Source organism: Pempheris klunzingeri, chromosome 19 (genome assembly GCF_042242105.1).
Source record: "Pempheris klunzingeri isolate RE-2024b chromosome 19, fPemKlu1.hap1, whole genome shotgun sequence".
NCBI classification, from domain to species: Eukaryota; Metazoa; Chordata; class Actinopteri; order Acropomatiformes; family Pempheridae; genus Pempheris; species Pempheris klunzingeri.
Genome location: NC_092030.1, coordinates 5,669,650 through 5,688,855, shown reverse-complemented (window position 1 = coordinate 5,688,855; position 19,206 = coordinate 5,669,650). Strand labels below are relative to the sequence as shown.

The following is a 19,206-nucleotide window of genomic DNA, read 5'->3' as shown; positions in this document are numbered from 1 at the left end:
GAAGCATTTTTTTGTGGATGGATTATATTCTTTGCAGATTAGTGTTGCATGTAAGTCTTAGTAAAAACAGACATGAAACGTGTGACATGTTTCATTTGGTTTTATTGAAACGATAACGAGGCTTAGGAAACCTTAGAAAGTGTCAAGTAAGACGTAACTGGTTTTTAAAGCAGCAAAGCGTCGGTTTCCCAGTTACAGTTGGCCAATGCAGCATCACACAAGTTTTCCTGGGTATTAATCTGTGACATTTTTAAAAAATAAATATAAGAGGCATCTAAACTGAGGGTACAAACAACTGATGTGTAAAGGCATCTTAAACTGGAACAGTACCTTTTGTTGTTTTTTTTTTTAAAAAAAAGCAGGTTTACTGTAAACTAAAGGAAAGAATATTAAGGCATTGGCTGTATTGCTTTCTGTGAGTGTTATTTGGCAGTGAGTTTTCCCAATGTTGAAGCACACCAAGGCTTTAAACTGTCTTGCCATATGTTTGCTACCATTACATTTCACTAGTCAACAGGTTTTATTGTCAAAATATGACACGATTGAGAAAAATTGGCTTTGATAGAAGTCATAATAGCAGAATGTGTTTAGTGCAAAACCCTACAGGAATCCTGTGTATCTGTTAAAGCTCTATTGCTATTGGCTGGTTTCATAACAGGCATAAAGGCATCACTGTAGCAAGTGAGACAACGTGGCTTAAAAGGCCGCTTCATTGGCCTGTATCCCTTAAAAACACAACAAAAAGTAGAAAAGAATCTAGTTTTCAGGGCGCATTGGCAGCTAAAAAAGTCTTATGACTGGAGCTCGGTGCTTGCAGCGGAGCAGTGGGGTCGAAGGTCACAGGCTGAGAGGGAGAGCGGGAGGAACAGAGGGTCAGGTGAGCTCCCTCTCACAGGGCCAGTTCAGCCATGGCGCGCTCCAGGGGGTCACTGGTCCAGTAGTCATGGTCCCAGCCCAGGAACCAGCCGGTGAATGTGGGCGGCTCGAAGCTCTGCTTGATCTTGACGATGGGCGTCCTGCGGTCTCTGTTGGCCGGATCTGTCTCGATGTAACGGACCGCTGAGGAAGACCAGGAAAAACTCGAATTAGTGCGAGGGACAGCGCTAAGTGGAATCAGCAGGAAAATGCATATTTACTTCTATTTACCTCAAGTTAAACAAGCAAAGAGGAAATCAAAGAATCGGATTAAACAGCTAAAAACATGTTCATGACGTTCAAATAATTTGTGCCAGTGATGCACTGTAAACACACAAATATTTCTATTCATATAAATGATAAAAATGTTCTACTCTTCCACTCAAAATGCAAAAGGATAAGGAACAAATCTCACTAATGAACATGTTCTACCGCATTTGTTTAATCTGTGTAAAACTGACATATTGCCTCGCTGCTGGCAACCTCACAGTGACGTCTAGACTCAAGGAAGTCATTGCTCACAGCCAAGAAACATAAAACCACAGCTTGTTGTTTATACATTTTGGTTTTTGTACAGATAATATAATAATAAAATACTCCCCCCCCCAAAAGCAAAAAATTGTGCTATATTAAAACAAAGCTCACACACTTGAAGAGTTTTCCCTGAGCTTTACCTTAAGTCAAACTATATTTTAAGTGTAAATGTAGCATTAATCCTCTGACACAGACGCAGTGTGTCGTTTTTATAGAGAACACTGTGCCTTTAACCAATTCAACAAACTGAAAAACCTGCACAGTTTAAAGACTAACCACACTGATTTTCTCTTGGTAGATGTTGGCGTTTGGGTGCAAGAACCATCCGACCACCATGCGCTCCTTAGACTTAAAGAGTAACTTGGCCTCAGCTGAAAGGTTTTCTGTTTTTCTGTCCTCTCTCTGGTTGAAGGTTTCACCTTTGAAACGGTGTGATTAGAAATGTGCTTTGTTGCACCCGTAACTACACCCAACAGTGATGTCACTGGGTGTTAGAGTACACCTGGACTGGGGTGTTAAGTCGTGGTGGCGCTTCCCTTTTTCACTCCTACTATTTCACGGGTCTTAATGATTTCAGCTGTTACGTGCCACATGTATAGAGACATCATGTCCTGCTAATATGACGCTGAGCTCTTCTCCCCAGGTGAGCTTACCAGACGCCATCGCTTCGGTCTTCTCCTCCTCTTGAGCCTCATTTCCAATCCAGACGAACACCTAAAAAAAACGGTAAAGCTTTAAGCATATTTTGTCTTTTCATTGCAGCGGCTGTGCTCTGAATCCGTATGGTCAACGTTCTGGTTTCTTTACCTGCTCCCAGGTGTCGAGGATCATGACATCGTCGGTGGCGAGGTCGTCTTGGGTCATCTCCCCGGGCACTTCCTCAATCTGAGAGGAGGAGAGGGATTCAGTTACATGTACTGTGTGCGAGGCCTTTCACCAGAAGGCTTTGTTGGGAAATATCCTTTTAAACGAGTTGCAGCAGCCAAACGCTTACGATGAAGTTTCCGGTCTTATTGGAGCAGGCGAACAGTCTGGGTGGATGAGCGTCCATCCTGTCCTTGAGTCTGGTAGAAGTGCGATATTCAGTCTTTCCTCCCAGAGCCTCCCAGAACTGATCTGTGAAGAGGACAGATGCATTTCAGGTTATTATAGTGCATGTATTCCAATAGACAATCATAATATAGACACTTAGAGGGTTTAAAGCAGTAGTTTGATATTATGAGAAACACCACATGAGAGAGTGGTGTCGACATTTAGCAAGAAAGCAAATAAGCCTATTTTCCATAAACGTCGAACTACTGCCTTAAAGCTGCATTAATTGGTTTCATGGCCACTTAGAGGTAGAAGAACAAGCTGAAATTGCTCAAATGTTGAATTTCTGCTTCTCTTTGTCTAAAGTTGCCCTCGAACCAGGCCAACCCTTAAAAGCAGGGTGTTTATAAAAAATGGAATCTGCTACGTTTTGGCCTGAGGTTGTATATTTGAAATTGCTAGCAGAGAATCCAGATTTTTTTTTCTTGATCCTTGAAAGAAAATCACAAGGTTTCTGATAACATCTAAAGGGGTGATGAAATCAAGTCTCCTTTGTTTAAATATAGATGAACACAAGCACTTACTGTAGCTCAAATACAAAAAGAAAACTATTTAATTTCACATTAACCACTTCAACAGCTTGACCACAGTTTGTAGCCGACGCAGATACGGCTCTGAGTATGTTAACTGCTTTCGGGTGTCAGTTTGACGCCAAATCGCAGAAAATGAGAAATTGTTCATCTGCATCCGTCTCTCTGCCTCACCCGTCTCTCCTCCCTCAGACAGCTCAGAGGCCGACACCCCCAGGATGTCGCACAGCTGCTGAGTTCCCTGCTTCTCCGTGTCGCTGGCGCCCACTCCCACCCACTGGAAGCAGCCTCCGGGGGTCACCAGAAGAAAAGCGTCATTGGAGTTCAGGTTGGATGACGCTGTGTCAACCTGCAAAGACACACAGAAATATACAGTTTAATTTGAAAATGTCCGACTCTCGTTTCCGTTTGGTCACTTTGCTCTCCCTGATGCTCTTTTTCTGCCAATGCTGGTTTGTATTAAGCAGCAACCACAATAATATGTCCACAATTAAAAAAAAATACATTGTGATGAATATTGCTTCACAATACAACAAAATGACTAAATATGAGACAAAGTGGCTTCTTTTGCTTTAGAAAACTATAAAATTGTGTTATACAGGTAAGGTGTATTTTATAAAAGTGTCTTATAACACTGCACAGATATTTAAGGACAAGACTGGTGTTATTCTGTATTTTTCTTATTGTTAAATTAATCCCATACAAAGACTAAGTCTATTTGTCAACACCTTCCTATTTCTCCACCCTGTTTGTGCCTCTCAGTCCCAATAGTTACATCTGAATACTTATATATTCAGTTAATTTTAATTTAAAAAAAAAAGAATAATAAATAAGATAAATAAACTGAGAAAACATTATTGAAACAGCAGTTAATGGTGCATTTGTTGGGGACTGTTTTCAGCTGCGGATTAATACACGTTTGGTGCTCTGGTGAGTATTTACAGCAGCAGGACTGCGTATGTGGGACTGACTCAAAGTAAACTACAGCGTGTGTGTTCGTAGTAATGAAGGACCACGTTACCCAGTGTAACAGTGTGGCTCACTGATGTGTTTTTAATAGTTTCTGGACAACAGTGGAGCTCTATGGCACAGAGGAATAAGAAACATCAGGCTTTGGATACACAGACAATGTTTGTCACTGCTGTGGAATCAAGTCATTGTTGGTTTTGGTCTTTTCATGGGACTTGTTGAGAGTAAGAAAAATATAGAATATCTCTTGCTGCAGTGGTGAAGTTAGACACTGAACGATGTACGTCCTCTTACCTCCACTGCCCGGGTGTGTCCTGCAGAGTTGGAGCGCACCTGGAACAGTCGAGTCTCTGCAGGAGCAGACTGACCTCCCTCTCTGGACGTTCCTCCCTTGTACACCACCATGGGCTGTCCTCCAAACAGGCTCATCAGATGGGCCGGCTCTTTCCCTTGCACCACCCTCACCTGGTAAGAACACGGCAGAATTAAAACTCGGGCAGTCATTGTCATCTCAAAAAACCTCATGTGTTTTTACATCGTTAACTCTCCCTTGTAGGTGGAAAATGTCTGCTGCAGTCCCGACTACAGACACAAGATGGCAGCACGGAGCTGAGCCACGTGTTCACTAGTTGAATAGAACAGCCTTTATTGGCACTGTGTGTGTACAATGAAATTAGGAAGTGTGCAGCTTTTGCCATAAATATTAATGGCAGACAGTTCTCCTAAATTAGTAATCACAGGAAATGATACTAGCCTAGAGTTTGTATGTGAGAGCGGAGAAATGATAATTCAACACTGATGCATTTACGTGTTATTGTCACAATCAGACACTTAAAAAACAACAAACACTCTTTGTGCATCATCTGCTATGATATGAAACTGCTAAAATGTCACTCAGCAACCAGTAACAGACCTCTGTTCTCCAGTATAGTAAATATTTGTTGTCCATTACTGACATGTGTGCATATTGAACCTTAATATCTTGTTGCGTCTGGACCATAATGTATCAATAACAGGTTCCATAGGTTGACAGGTAATGCTCGCTGAGATTCATAGTCTTGTATACTCACTCTTACTCTACGACACTTATTCTTGGATATTCAGTCATTTTGAGCATAATTTAGCCATTTTTCAAAACAAAGTTCTTGTGTGCTGACAATATTTATCGGGATGTTTTGCTCTCTATTGTTAAATGAATGAATGTCTTAATGTCTTCATAGCATCATTTTGATATCTTGTATCAGAAGTACTATCAAAAAACACTGAAATCATACTCAGTCCTATTTAAGTCAAATTTAACAAGTCTGACAAAGACAAGATAACTGTTCACTATTTTGAAAGTGAGAGTGGGCAAAGATAAATGTGACATCTGCAGATGTTTCTAACACTTGAACATAAAGGAGGTGTTATAGTAGTGAGGCCAAACGAACAGCATCTCACTGTTCTTACTGGCAACTAAGAGACGTGCAACTAAGACAAGTGATGTGGGACAAAATCCACTTCTGTATAATAATGCAAAATTCCATCACACACACACACACAGAGTCATGCCACAGTGCACAGTGAAGTGTGAATGCAGAACACAGAAATGCATGAATGAAAACTCCCGTAAGTACAGAGCCAGGACTCACTCTAAACATCCCGGAGTTTACGGACTGCTCTTGTTTTATTTCCGAACTCTAACATTAGCACTCACTGGCAGGCTCGGCCATCGTAATCCTGCACAGTTTGGAAACAGGGCTGTTATTTACATGGAGCAGACAGAGTTGGCGACAGAGGAGGAGGGAACCTCCCATTAACATCCCCGTCGGAATGTCCTGTTTGTGTTTCATCAAGATGCTTGCGCTGTAAACTTGATTGAATTCATTATCAGCTTCCCTGTCTCTTAAAGGAGGCGGAATAATGAAGATAAAATCTTCCAACATCAAGATGTTTGTCACTGGCTCTGGACGAAATCGTATGAGGGGATGAGGAGCGGGGGAAGGGAGGGAAAATACCTGAGTAGTTATAGGAGCACCAACAACCTGAAGACATAAGAAAAGGTCGAAAACCGAGGAGGACAGAGGCAGCAGCAGGGAAACCATTAGGGAGAGGAGAAAGAATAAAAGGACGTACAGGTCAGGGAGGAGGTGACGGTGATGAGTGAGGCAGAGCAGAGCAGAGACTTTAACAGCATGGATCATCGGATGATTATGAGCTCTTGAAAACTTAAAGCCACCAAAAGAACCATGCGTTTTACCTGCACGGGACCACCACCGAGCTCCTCATCCAGCTGGGCGCCGAGGATCGCAGAGGCCCCGATTTCATCCTGACTGGAGTCCATTCCCTGCCTGGGAAACAGAACAATAAATAATAAATTGAACTTGTCACACCCAGAGGCACAAACTGGGACTCAGTATGCGCTCACAAAACAACCCCATATCCCACCAATTAGAGCTGAAATTAGACAAAAAAATGGGCTTCTGTGTTCTACTTTTAGAACAGACGTCAAAGCAGTTCTAACGTCAACATGTGGTATGGCCACATGAGCTGTTTTGACTGTAACAGCTTTGACTGTAATTGCTTTATAGACGACTGAACTCACTGTGTTCCTCTGAGCTCTGATTTCCAAGCCTGCTAATATCTCGATTCTACTTGTTTTTAATTTCTCAACACAGATGTGTTTTTTTTTTAAAGGTCTGAGCATTAAGAAACATAAAAGTCAAAATGTTATTCACGTTAAAAGCAGAAATCAAATATATCAAAAGACTGCTGTTATGTCTGACGGTGCCTCATGCCTATGTATGTAATAATGCCTATGAGATTCCTGTACATTTGTCTCTGATGCCTTAATCTTCGAGGTATAATTTTCCAACTGAAAATGTGATGTAGTTAAAATGTAAATTATCCCAAAATGTAAACACTACACTGCTTGTAAAAAATAAAATTCTGCATTAATTACAATACTTGAAGAAAACTATTTGCTTTTCACTTCTGCACATCATTTATATTGTAAGGTGCCCTGTGGGGTTTTCCTGTAAGCACGGTTTCTGTTTATAATCAGTGTTTCTCACCAAAACTCTTTGGTGAGAAACACCATTTGGTGGATACTTTCAAGTATCTTTTGAGTACAGTTACTCTCCAATAAAACATTTGCAGAGCTGGTTTTTCTTCAATTTTTTGAAACCTGCATTGTTTACATCCATCTTTGCAGGCTTGCAGTCTTCACTGCTGCATTTCATCACATCACCCACGTGTTAATGCACGTGCATGTGCCTCGATGTGAAGAAAACAGGGAACCACCCTTTAAAATGTTACTCTACAGCACTACCAGTGGTCAAAAACTCCAAAGGGTGCCTTTAATTGTCTCTCGTCAATGTGCACTAAAAGAAAATTGGTAGCACATTTAAGCAGATTTGATATGAATCACATGACACCTAACTTTGTGATTCAGGCAGTTAAGACAGGAATACTATTTTACAACAAAATCTTGCCTAATCCATCTTTATCTTTCTGTTGTTCTCACCACATGTAGATGATGTGTCCCTGGCGTCCGCCATGATGGTAATTGTACAGGATGATGTAGCTGTCTCCTCCGTAGAACTGTCCATATGTGGAGGGATCCACCGGCACCTTGTCGGACCCCTCAATGCGCCAGATCTGTCACAAAAAAAAATAAATAAATTCAACGATGAAAGATCTCTGGGCACAGTCCAAAGCACAAGATCAACAAGCTAGAAGGGATTTCCATCCTCTCACCTGTTTCTCTCCACTGCCGTCATCCACCATGCCGTGCTGGGCGGCCATGGCGGGGGAGTCGTGCAGGCCGGCGGCGTCGAAGGGCACCTTCTCGATCTTGGCGATGCTGTTGGCGATGTAGGCCACGCCCAGGCCCTCAGTCTGATCTTTGTCCCGCCAGTTTTTGAAGAACTGTTTGAAGAGCGGCGTCTCGCCATGCTCTGGCAGGATCTGGACCTGAGTGTGTTTGGGGTAACCCATCTTCTTGATGAACTCGTCCGCGGCCTTCATTGCTGCCTTTCGCTCGTCCATGTTGGCGTCTTTGCCTGTAAGCCAGAGAAAAGATAGCTGAGGTAAGTATCAAATCAAGACAGAACATGTACATACATAATAAATGAATGGTGCTATGAATATTTTGTTACTTATTTAGTTTCATATTTAGTTTACATACATGACAGGAGGATCAGTCTTTTCATTCTTACTCTGCTAAATTAACTCACAGCGGATCCACTGCAGCACCCTGCACTGACCTTTCCAGACGAAGATCTTGCCATCGGAGCCGTGGTCCAGAATGAAGCAGTCGCCGGACTCCAGGGCGCTCTGGGCGAACGGGTTCTCAGCTGCCACCAGCGCGATGGTCATGCCTCCACTGGCATTGGACACCTGCAGAAGGGGACAGAGTTTACCATCCAAGAGCTGCTGAAAGTAACAGGTTGTTCCGGCTGCAGTGCCTCCACCTGGGCTTTTTAACCTGGTAAATATCAGCTGCCATTAAATAACTAGTAAATAAATAATATTAAATAATAAATAAATTCGAACTGGGAGAAGAAGAAGAAGCCACAATGTAATGACTTTGAAATTAAACTCTTTTACATAAAGCACAACATTTTAGATGTTTAACAAATTCTCACTGAAAATGTTTCAATAGGAGATTTGTTTGAAACTATTTAATGTGTATTTTGTGAACTCAAAAGTTATGTTTCCCCAGAGGACAGTGATCCCCATAATTAACAGCACGAAGAGCCTTTTCACAGCAAAGAAAGTTCTAGTAATTGCAAAAGTGAAGAGAGAACATGGAACAAAGTCCCTTTAACTTAGTTTAAGTGGTGGTGAAACTGTTTGAGCCTCAAATACTACTTTTAGAATCAGATTTTCACCTTGTAGAGTTTGGCCCTCTTCCTATTTGAAGCATCAGCTTTGATGTCATCAGAGGCGCCGGGGGGCAGGTCTGGTTTAGGGCCTAACACCTGAGGACAGACGCAGAGGTTTTAACACGTAAGTCAGCTTGAAGCTTAATTTGATCTCATAATTCACTGATGAATTCACCTCCAGCATCTTCTCTCTCTCCACACCCTCCTCACAGACATAAACCCGGGCCCTCCCGCTGCGCTCGTTGTCACGGATACCCTTGGCGACCTGAGTAGCCTTCAGCTTCTCAAAGCGGTTGCTCTGGGAGCCACACCACTGGTAAATCTCCTGTAGGGCAAAAGGAAGAGAAAAGTAGGTAGGTGGGTGAAATCTTTCCTGAGGGAACTTCCAGTAGCATTAAGACCACGTCTCCCATTATCCTCATAGCTTGTGGTTGCTAAATGGACTCAGTCACATCATCACACTATTATGTGTATCTAATACTGATCCGACGGCTCTGCTCAGTCCGACTCACATCCCCCAGGTCCAGGATGAAGCAGTCTCCCTGGTTGAAGCTGTCCCAGTTGACTGCCACCTCCGTTGCCCGGACAACACGACGGCCTTTGACCTGGAGCAATCGCTGCACGACCACTTCGTTGGTGACGACATGCTTGAACCCAGAAGCCACGCCGCCTTTCTGCAACATAAGAGTTGTATTTCAAAATAAAATACCTGCCTTTTAGGACAAGTGGCTCTGCACTTAACAAAATAAAAAGAAGAAGTATTTTTTTACTGGTAAATTTAGACACATGGATCTTCTATTCTACATATACTGGATGCATGTTTTATGTTAAACAAAAGCAAAAAAGCTCAAAAAACATGTATCTTAATAGACGTTTTGCAGCTACAAACATGACATCTCACCATGTATTTGATTCCAGACTTGAAGTAGCCCAGAAAGGTTTTGGACTCGTGTCCCTGGACCTCACGGTACTGAATGGGTTTCCCCCCAAGGAAGTCGTCCATTTGGACTGTAAAGATGGCCGCCGAGCCACTCTCATCCTGGGTGCAAAAATCACCTGCAAACGTGGAAGCACAGAGATGCTCCATGTTAATCCTGGTCCTTATGCAGTCATACTGTACGTCTTACCCAGTGAGCCACATTTTGTGTTTGATGAATTCCCCCAGTGAGGGGAGCAGTGAGTGAGTGAGATCGATGTGTTGGGGGGGGGTCAGATCCCAACAGACGCATTAATGGTTGCAACATTTTTCTATTTCTGGTCACACAGAGTAGTTCAGCAGCATGTGGGAGGGTTACATCAGATCCTGTGTATTGGTAAATGCTGTTTCCATGATCAATCAAGCTGACCAAAAGCACATGAAATCAATAATTGAAAAAAAAAGACACAGCTCAGCTTCTCCTTTTCATGTTTGCCTTGAGCTGAATCCCAGAGAATTGACCCAGTCAGATACACTGTCTTCTGTCAATACAGGACTTATCTTAAATCAGTGAAAATTGCATGTTACATTGATGGATAAAAGGTTGAAAACACCTTAATGGGTTGATCCTATGTCTCATCTCAAACAAGGCTGATTTTCTTATTTCAGTGGTATTCAGACCGCTGTATCTATGTAAGTATGTCTGATACTGTAGGTAGAGTGATTTTTAAGAAAATAAGTTACTGTCAGAGTGTTCTACAATAAAGATGTAGAAAGTAATACAGCTACATTTTCTCCGGTACTGTACTTGAGTATAATTTTATCCGACAGCTGTTTTTAGCTGGTTTTAGATCATTAAAAAAATGTCAGCTATAAAATTCAACCGTATCCTTGTTAGCCCTTTAAGTTTCAGAGGCCGTCCCAAGTAAACAGCATACAGTGTTATCTGTTATTTCCTTTGTCAACATGTTTTCCTCTCCTCATCCTCCCAGATTCAGTACGTTACATGCACATTGTCATCAGCAGCTGCGCTGTCAAGTCAAATTACTTTCCAGGAGCTCGGATACAGACGGTCATCTGCTGTGCAAGTCAAGCAGGTTTGTAGCTGCACTGGAAAACTGAGATCAGCGCTTTCATGTTTGACCACATGTCCATGGAAACAAGACAAATACAAAGAAAAGGAAAAATGGATGCACAAATGTTTCCTCTGGTTGCTTTGAACATTGTTTGGAAGTATTATCATTTGAGTTATCTGCTCTGTCTTAGATTATCGCTGAGATCTTATCTGTGCTTTCTATTGTTTCTGTTTTTTTAACCATCCAAGAAGTGCTAGATTAATAATAATAATAGTTCTTTTTTTAATGTTTTATTGTTTTTAGGTTATAACAAGACAACATACACTTAAACATTAAAACAATCCCTATAACCCCTATAATAATAATAATTAAGTTCATTACCAGTTTACTTTTTTAGAGACCTTGTATACATTTTATTAAATTTTACAGAAAAAAAACATTTACAAAGAAGGGAAAATGCTGCAAAGTGATCTTCAATCTAATATCAACAATAAAAAAACCTTAGAAAAAACTTCTGCTAATTTCCCTGCAATAAATACATGATAACGTCCCTCTCACTGCACTCACCCAGCCAGAAGTGGAGGTCGAACTGCAGGTTCCCGGAGCGTTGTTTGATGGTGTTGAGGATGAGGTAGGCGTCTCCGGTGTAAAATCCTCCGTACAGTGCCTCGGGAACGGGTACCAGGTCAAAGTTCTCCACCCTCCACACCTGGAGGCCCGGTTTCTGTCCGGCCCGCTCGAACTCTGGGTGATGTGCTGCCATCCTGCCTGCAGGAAAATTACACGTCTGAGATTCAGTGCTGGGCCCTAAACATACAGCACAGGTGTGTGACAAGCTGTGGTTTAAGGCTCTGGGTCGGTGGCCAAACACTGCAGAGATAAGGGTCGTTGAGCCTTGAAGTAACCTTTTAACTGGGACTCCTCATTTGTGAGATGTTTGCCCTGGAAAACATAAAGCCGCACCCCGTTTGGCTGAGTTGTTGCCATGGATACAAAGATAAAGTTTAGGGTTATAGTTAGATATTAATGCAGAGCAGAGTGAGTCACTGTTGCCCTGTGCTCGGGGTGTTTCCTCTATAGAGCAGGAAGTGGAAGTCCCTGCTGGTATGACTCAGGTGCTGTCATAACCAGTGATGGTTGGAAAAGAAACACAGTGTGCAGTCATATGTAGGAAAAGACGGGTGTATAAGATATTCTCCTTGTTCTTCAAAAAATGTTGCCAATTTAATCGGCATGGGTCAAGCTCAAAAAAAAGGACAATACACTTCCAAAATCTTTTATTAGATTAATGTGTAACACAGCCTTTTCAATTAGAATTCATAGTCCAAGTCCAAATCGAAATACTCTAAATCTCTACCAGTTAACAAATCTTGTGGTCTCACAGCACACAGCATCATGTTTCACTTCAGCCATATCACACAGCATGAAGACATGTGGCGCCTGATCAAGGGTTTCAAGTAGGTGTCTGTGCTGCATTGGATTACTGAACAGCATGTGTGGATGTTTGAGATTTTTAAAATGGGAGTTGAGCATCCCGCTAAACTCTTTGTTAAACTCTTTGTTATGGGTGTGTGGAAGCTGTTTGTAGGATAGTTTATTAATTACCAACAAGTAAATCAGATGACTATCAGTTTGGGTGTGTTTCAAGGAGAATTAAAAACTGTGTATTTGGAGTCTGGCCTGCATAGAGAGAATGAAGTACTGTTATTTGTAAGATATAAAACATTTGGACAATTACCTGTATTTTATTTGCATTGTACTTCAACTAATAATACACTTTTAACACTACTTTGCTTGACAGCTCAATTAAGTATTTCTATCTATCTATCTATTTTATAGACAATGTAGGTTTCAAGTTCTCCAGAGATGAGAGACAGCTAGTGCAAACATACGTTTGTTAGCAAAAAAACTCCACAAGGTGATTTAACTTGTTTTGCAGCTTTAACTAAAAACTCTGAATACATTTCCCACCTCCGGCAACTGTTTTATGGTTAGACTTAAATGTCTGCAGCGTCAGATTACACATTCCAAATCGTACCGTAGTAATTTTCATAAAATGACTCCACAGAAAACACAGCAGAGAGAGGGCAAACAAATTCTCTGAAGTGAAGCAGTGTTCTCAAATTAGAACCTGACTCTATGAAAGGGGCTTATGTGAACTTTCATGATGCATTTGTTCTTTATTTTTTCTCACTCATTTAAATGATGGTGTGCTTATAAGATATTCAAACCATTAACTGTAAAGAGCTATTGACAAAGCTTAGGGTCAGGTTTTACAAAAAAAACATGTGAAAACTGGGAGTCATGCAGTTCAAAATGAACACAGAATGCAATTTTCCACAGGAATGCTGCTTGGACCAGCTGCCTCTCAATTTGCATGACTAACTGTCCACATCGAAGCAAGAGTTGCCCATTCTTTTAGGCGGCTGTCTGCCCACAAACATGGCAGGAATCTGCTCCTGACCCTGGAAGGGGGAAGTGGCTCAGAATTCATTTAACCAAGCCAACAAATGTGGGGACCCCCCCCCCCCCTCCTTCTGCTCTCATCTATGTAACAGCCACACTCACTGCAGCAGTGTACTTTTGTAGCTATGGTATGTTTCAGAATGGAAAAGTGCATTATTTTGACAGCAACACATTTTCACAGTTAACTTTCCTGATTTTTGAATAGAAAGTGAACAAAGACATTCAAATGTCTCTACGGTTGAGACTATAGAGACATAACAGTGAAAATGTAGCCTAAACAGCAGGGTACCCTGGAGTCATATGAGGTCATGCGCTGTCTGAGCTTCCATGACAAAGCAACGTCTGCAACTGTGTCCAAGTTTGGCTGGGGTCATCCTAGCTTGATGGAGGATGTGGAAAGCAGAATTTTCCTACATTGGCTTAAAAGTAGCCTCGAGGAGTTTCCAGCCTGGAGAAGCTTGAATGCCACAAAACGTAGACAGCGAATCTGCAGCGTCTGTAGTCACGCAGGAAGATTTAACTCTGCCTTAGGTGAGTATGAGCAATGTTTAGTCCCTAATTTGTCAAGCCTGGAAACAGAGACACCAATAGCCAAATACCGGTTTAGAGATAATAAATTGATTTAAATTAAACACTGAGCACTTTTATTCTGGGACACAGGAATGATTATTCCTCTATTCCTTCTATTATTTTCTTACTTAATAACAGTAACTAAGAAACATTTATTAATGGTGATCATATGATTTAAATGTTTGGGTAAACCTCAGTCCTCCTGTGAGCTGAGTTTATTAAAGAACAATCAGTGTGAGTTCCTGTTAGATCTGTTCGGGCCGGTGATTGGACAAGGGGGCCTAGACGGTCAAGATAAGATGATTAAGCCATTTAGGTTACTAAAATGAGTGATTAACTTGTACACTACAAACTTCAGGAAAAGAAAACAGGCTCACCTCCTCGCATAGAAAGCTAATAAGCTAAGCCCAAAATATTAAACTATTTCTTTACATGATTTCTCCGACATTAATGACTTTAGTGACACAAGCGACCCCTGCTAGCACTTGGTTTGAACAAATAAAATACTAAAATGCATCTAAATGAGATTGCTACCACATCCTCAAAACTGCTACTTCCTAAATATTTGAAGAACATTTTAAACAACTGTGGTGAGAGAACACCATAGCTTTTTGTTCCCAAGCAACTGGTAATGGATCAGTAACTTCTGCTTGAATTGATATACAGTCATTCATTAGCACGATCTGACACACCCTGCACGTACAGCAGAGAAGTGAACTTAAATTTGAGTCTCTGAGGGTAACATAGGGCACATTAACGTCTAAAACTGTAGTCATGACACAAACATACAGTACACCAGTGAAAGCAACGTCAGAGTTTTCACTTTGTAACTCCACTTTAAGTGCAGTTTTGCAGTTTCTGTCTAGTGTGTGTTTCATGACAAAAGTGTCTGTGAAAGTCATTCGACCGTAGTGATAAATGTTCCAAAACACCCCGCGTGTGTTGCTCTCTGAATGCCTGAAAATAGAGCTGCTTTTTAAAAAGAAATCCAGGAAAGCCGACTTGCCTGAGAAGTCTTTCCATCCAGCAACAGCCGAATACATTCACTCTGCAACACATTATTTTTGTGCAACTCCTTCTTCCGAAGATCTTTGTTTTGTGGCGCTAAATAAATGTGACTGCCTTTGACTGTGATCTTCCTCTCTGCTGGAGAGAAATGTTCTGTCTGTGCACATCTAAGCTATTTTACCTTACAGTTCGATATTTGTCCCGTCTGTGACTTAATAAAGCAGACATCAGAGGGGATACAAAGCATCTGTATCACCTCACACTTTGAAAAATCAATGAGCTACACTTTTTTCGCTGAATGAAACATTAACCATCAAGTGTTTCTGGCAGCACCGTTGGATAAAGTGACTCACGGAGGGGTTGTTTCTTTGGCTCAACACACGCACAGCTAACAGTTTAAATAGAACAAGTCATGTGACTGTTGGTTTGTGCTTCTTCACAGGCATGCTGGGAAAAACAGATGGTGTTTGGAGACCACCCCACACCTCTGAGGTATTTGTGGAGTTTCTACCCCCTCACTGCAGACTCTTTGTCCCCTCTTTTGCCTCCAGATCAACATGGAGTGAGTGTGTCATTCCAGCCTCAGTTATTTGACAGTCCCCTCCCCCATTTTTCACCAGCCTGTCTTTTGTGTCTGCCTTCGCTTGAGGCCTGCGTGAAAACTTGATCCACTGTGCAGATAGCAACATTGGATTCATGAGGCTTGTGATGAGCCTGTTGGTGTCCCACTTCAAAAACAAACATATAATAGTTTTCTCTGTGAGATATGATTGTGTGGCCTTCTATGCTGATTTTCTCCCAAGAAAAGGGATTCTTCCTTCAGGACGGGGATTCTCGATGACTCATTTTCTCCATGCATGCTGCTCTCTGCCTCTTGAGGCCTGTGCAGCTGCCCTCCAGCTTTGCTCTGGACAGATAACACTCTGCACAGACTCGGCTCTCTATATTAGTGTATCAGTGTCTTATCAGTGTAAGACAAAGGCAATCAAAGCGGCTGTTTATGACTTTATAAATAACCGTCCTGATATATGGATGGTTATTAAAGGATATGAGAAGGTTGATTCACAAACAATCTACCTGAAAACACTGTCACCAGGTGACATTGATTTGAAGCTGATGGGGAAACATCCTAACCTTTCTACTGAATCACAGTGTCTTCATCTGTTTGAATGATTTTAAAAGTTACTGTCTTATGTAGCCTAGACGACGTTAACAGTGTTTTGTGAATGTCCTGCCCAAGCATGACTCCACCTCTGATGGTTTAAGAGATAGTGAATTATATTAAGTACTTACCCTTTGATAGAGTATTACTTACAGGAAACCGTGGTCTACATGCCCCCAGTACGGAAAAACAGACAGGTCTACCTGTATGGATGCTAAGCAATGTGTCGCGGAGGATTGAGGTCAGCCTTTTCATCTGGGAAGGGAATCCATTTCATCGCTATGCTCTCTTCAAAATCGCCAGACTCCATTGACAAGAACAGTAATTTTACCTCGTACAGCAGGGGAGTTGCTGGATGACCACTGCTGCGCTCAACAAACTAAAATGTTGTTTAAGATCTGAACTAACCATTGACAACACCAAAGTCTTACAATAACACAAACAAAATAACCGATCGAGACAGAGGTAGTCGAGCAACTCCACCTCCACCTCCCATCTTCTACGCGGAAAAAATAGCTGTTTTTGTCAATGGAGTCTGCAGACTTCGAAATGCACATTTTTGCAGTAACAGCTTCAGTTCCCTGATTAAAAGGGTTGTCTGATGGTAACGTAAAGCGGTGAAAATATTCTAAATATAGCATATATTAAACTGGTGTTCATTTTTTTTAGGTGGCTAAATATGTTTTCTGCTGACCCCGCCCACAGCACTATACTGCTATATTGTACCCGCATGTACTATTGTCCTGCTTGTCCAAACTGGGGGCGTGCTGACTGCAATCTACTGTAAGTAACACAATGACCATGGACAGGTATTCATACAACCCACTTAAATCACGTCGGCTGGTTAGGTTTTGGCAACAAATTCTTGGCTAAGGCTAAAGAAAGGTTGCCTTCACTGTTAGAGGCAGCCAACCAGTGTCACATTCACACAATTCTTAATAAGCATTGATTTTTCAGGCCAAAAAGCATCTTGACATTTTTGGTTAAAACTGGGCTAGAAGTCTTTTGATTTCTAAGTCAGTCTGTATTCAAATGCTATATTTCATTATTTAGTTATGACCTGCTTTACACTAAAGTACTGTGATTTAAATGCTGAAACAACGGTTATAGGTTACCCAGACTAAGACTAGTTAATGCAGACATGCCAGCCACACCCTCCCTCTACACAGAAAGAGAACGTGGAGGACGGTAATTGCATGACTGCATGACCACAAGAGGCTGCTTGTCAGGAGATGTAAGCATGTTTACAATAAGACCTATGCTGTCATTCTTCGTGTGAGGACACTCTCCCTAATTATGATTTTCTAGCTTCAGCAAGCAATATTTCCTTTCTTTTTTCCTTCTTCCAAATATGGAGAGTTCGCATACAAACACCCACCAGTTCAGCTGTCCTGCCCTTTAGCACGCACCCACAGACAGAGAGCGTGCACACACTTGTTTGAGGCTTACATCTGAGTATGAGGTGGGGTATAGTACAGGGTCCAGGCATCCCTTAATCTCTGTCCATCTGCTGAGTGCGGATCTGACACAGCGCTTTCTAGTTGGCTAACAAAGGTCTGTCTATAGCTCTTCCTCATACATTCTCTGCCTTCCTCTATCACATGCACACACACACACACACACACACACACACACTGAAACATATCAACCACCCTCTCTGAATCACTCACCGCACATCTGCTGTTGCAAACAACCATATACAGGATATTGTGAGTAACTTCCTCAGTGAACAGTGTTATTATTTACTTGGGTGTTTCTATGGCAACCACAGATGTCCTCAAATAGAGATGTGCATATACATTTACTGAGGAAAATCTCACAGGTTTTACCTGAGATGCTCAACCAAATTACTTTTAAACTCTAATGCAGTTACATTGAAGCATTTTGCTCTGGGATTTGTTATTACACACAGAGGCCTGAACTCACTTCAGCTGAGGAAGATGTATGCAAAGACAAGATGTATGATGTATGTAAATGTAACCACACAGTATTTTGAGTCATCATCCAGGGTCTGTGCTGCCTGTCCATATATGGCAGCAGCAGCTTTGCACTTTTCACAATCAAATCTGGATTTACACTCCTTTGAATGAGTCACACAAAGAAAGATTTAAAGATTTAAAGTAAACATTTTTTCCGCACAGAGAGAAGCCAAATATTCCACTCTCAACACCCGCTGCTTGCATATCAAACCTTTGTGCCAGTCTGCATGGAAACTAACGGGTCAACTCACTGCAGCCATAATCAAGGTATCAAACTGACGTCCTGCAATCGGTGCTACAGGCTGGATTTGTTCATTGAATACAATGGATTGACGTACCTGAACGTGTAGGTTGTGATCGGGGACTGACCGGCCGGTGTAGACCTGACTGAGCCGCGGTGAGCGCTTCTAGCTGCAGCGGGAGCAGAGAGGCGTCGCGTCGGCGGGGCGGCGGAGCGCAGAGCTGCTGTTTATGCTTGTGGCCCGGGACACTCCCCGTTATGACACTCCCCTGGCCTGCACCGCCTGCAGAGGGGCGGCCGGCTCATGCACAATGATCTGCATCAATCTCAACAGTTTGCATCTATCTATCTATCTATCTATCTATCTATCTATCTATCTATCTATCTATCTATCTATCTATCTGACTGTCTATGAATACTAAGCCTACTTTTCTAAAGCTTTTACTGCAATGGTATTTTTTATGGAATGTTTCGTAAAGGTGAACATTATGCTTTAATTAAATGTGTATATCCATATATTATGCATACTTTAAAATCCCAGATCTTCATCATCTCTATATATACGTGTTTTTTCTTGCAAGGTTTGTAACTTTAAGCTCAGCCAGGACTCAGTCTGTACTTCCGGTGTCCAGCAGAGAGTGAATCTTGTACAACAGTGCCCCTGCCTGTACCACTTGATGTTAACAAGGTAAGCCTGTGTATTGCAAACGGTGCATAGGTCGTGTAAATGTGAGCTGATCGTCAAATAGTGACTCAGTGAGCTACAGATAAAACAGAACCTATCTTCACTATGATGCATTCATAGCATGCTACAGTATTTACTGTATGAATGGAGTTGCTTAGGTTTTTCCATGTGCTCACAGAGAGTCAGGGGTTGGTG

General features: G+C 41.9%; 1 protein-coding gene across 2 annotated transcripts; it reads right to left on the bottom strand.

Moving 5' to 3' along the window:
• Positions 1–85: 85 nt before the first annotated feature.
• On the bottom strand, positions 86–18,568 carry gsna (gelsolin a). Of its 2 annotated transcripts, XM_070850114.1 has the most exons (17): positions 18,424–18,568; positions 11,468–11,664; positions 9,810–9,964; positions 9,421–9,582; positions 9,084–9,233; positions 8,915–9,004; positions 8,288–8,420; positions 7,779–8,083; positions 7,546–7,679; positions 6,280–6,370; positions 6,038–6,064; positions 4,335–4,505; positions 3,246–3,420; positions 2,444–2,565; positions 2,257–2,334; positions 2,103–2,163; positions 86–1,059 (listed from the first exon to the last, which is right to left on the bottom strand). In XM_070850114.1, the coding sequence occupies exons 2-17, from the start codon at positions 11,661–11,663 to the stop codon at positions 890–892; spliced, it is 2,220 nt and encodes a 739-aa protein (XP_070706215.1). In that variant the 5' UTR covers position 11,664; positions 18,424–18,568; the 3' UTR covers positions 86–889. The 2 variants fall into 2 exon arrangements, with proteins under 2 accessions (XP_070706215.1, XP_070706216.1); XM_070850115.1 differs by lacking the exon at positions 6,038–6,064.
• Between the last annotated feature and the right edge of the window lie 638 nt (positions 18,569–19,206).

Bases quoted from the DNA above. Each gene is read 5' to 3' on its own strand.
- gsna (XM_070850114.1), bottom strand. From the start codon at position 11,663: ATGGCAGCACATCACCCAGAGTTCGAGCGGGCCGGACAGAAACCGGGC. The intron at 3,421-4,334 runs GTAAGAGGACGT...GTGTCTTTGCAG, and splicing joins GACACACCCGGGCAGTGGAG to GTTGACACAGCGTCATCCAA. The intron at 1,060-2,102 runs GTAAGCTCACCT...GGTCTTCCTCAG, and splicing joins GACCGAAGCGATGGCGTCTG to CGGTCCGTTACATCGAGACA.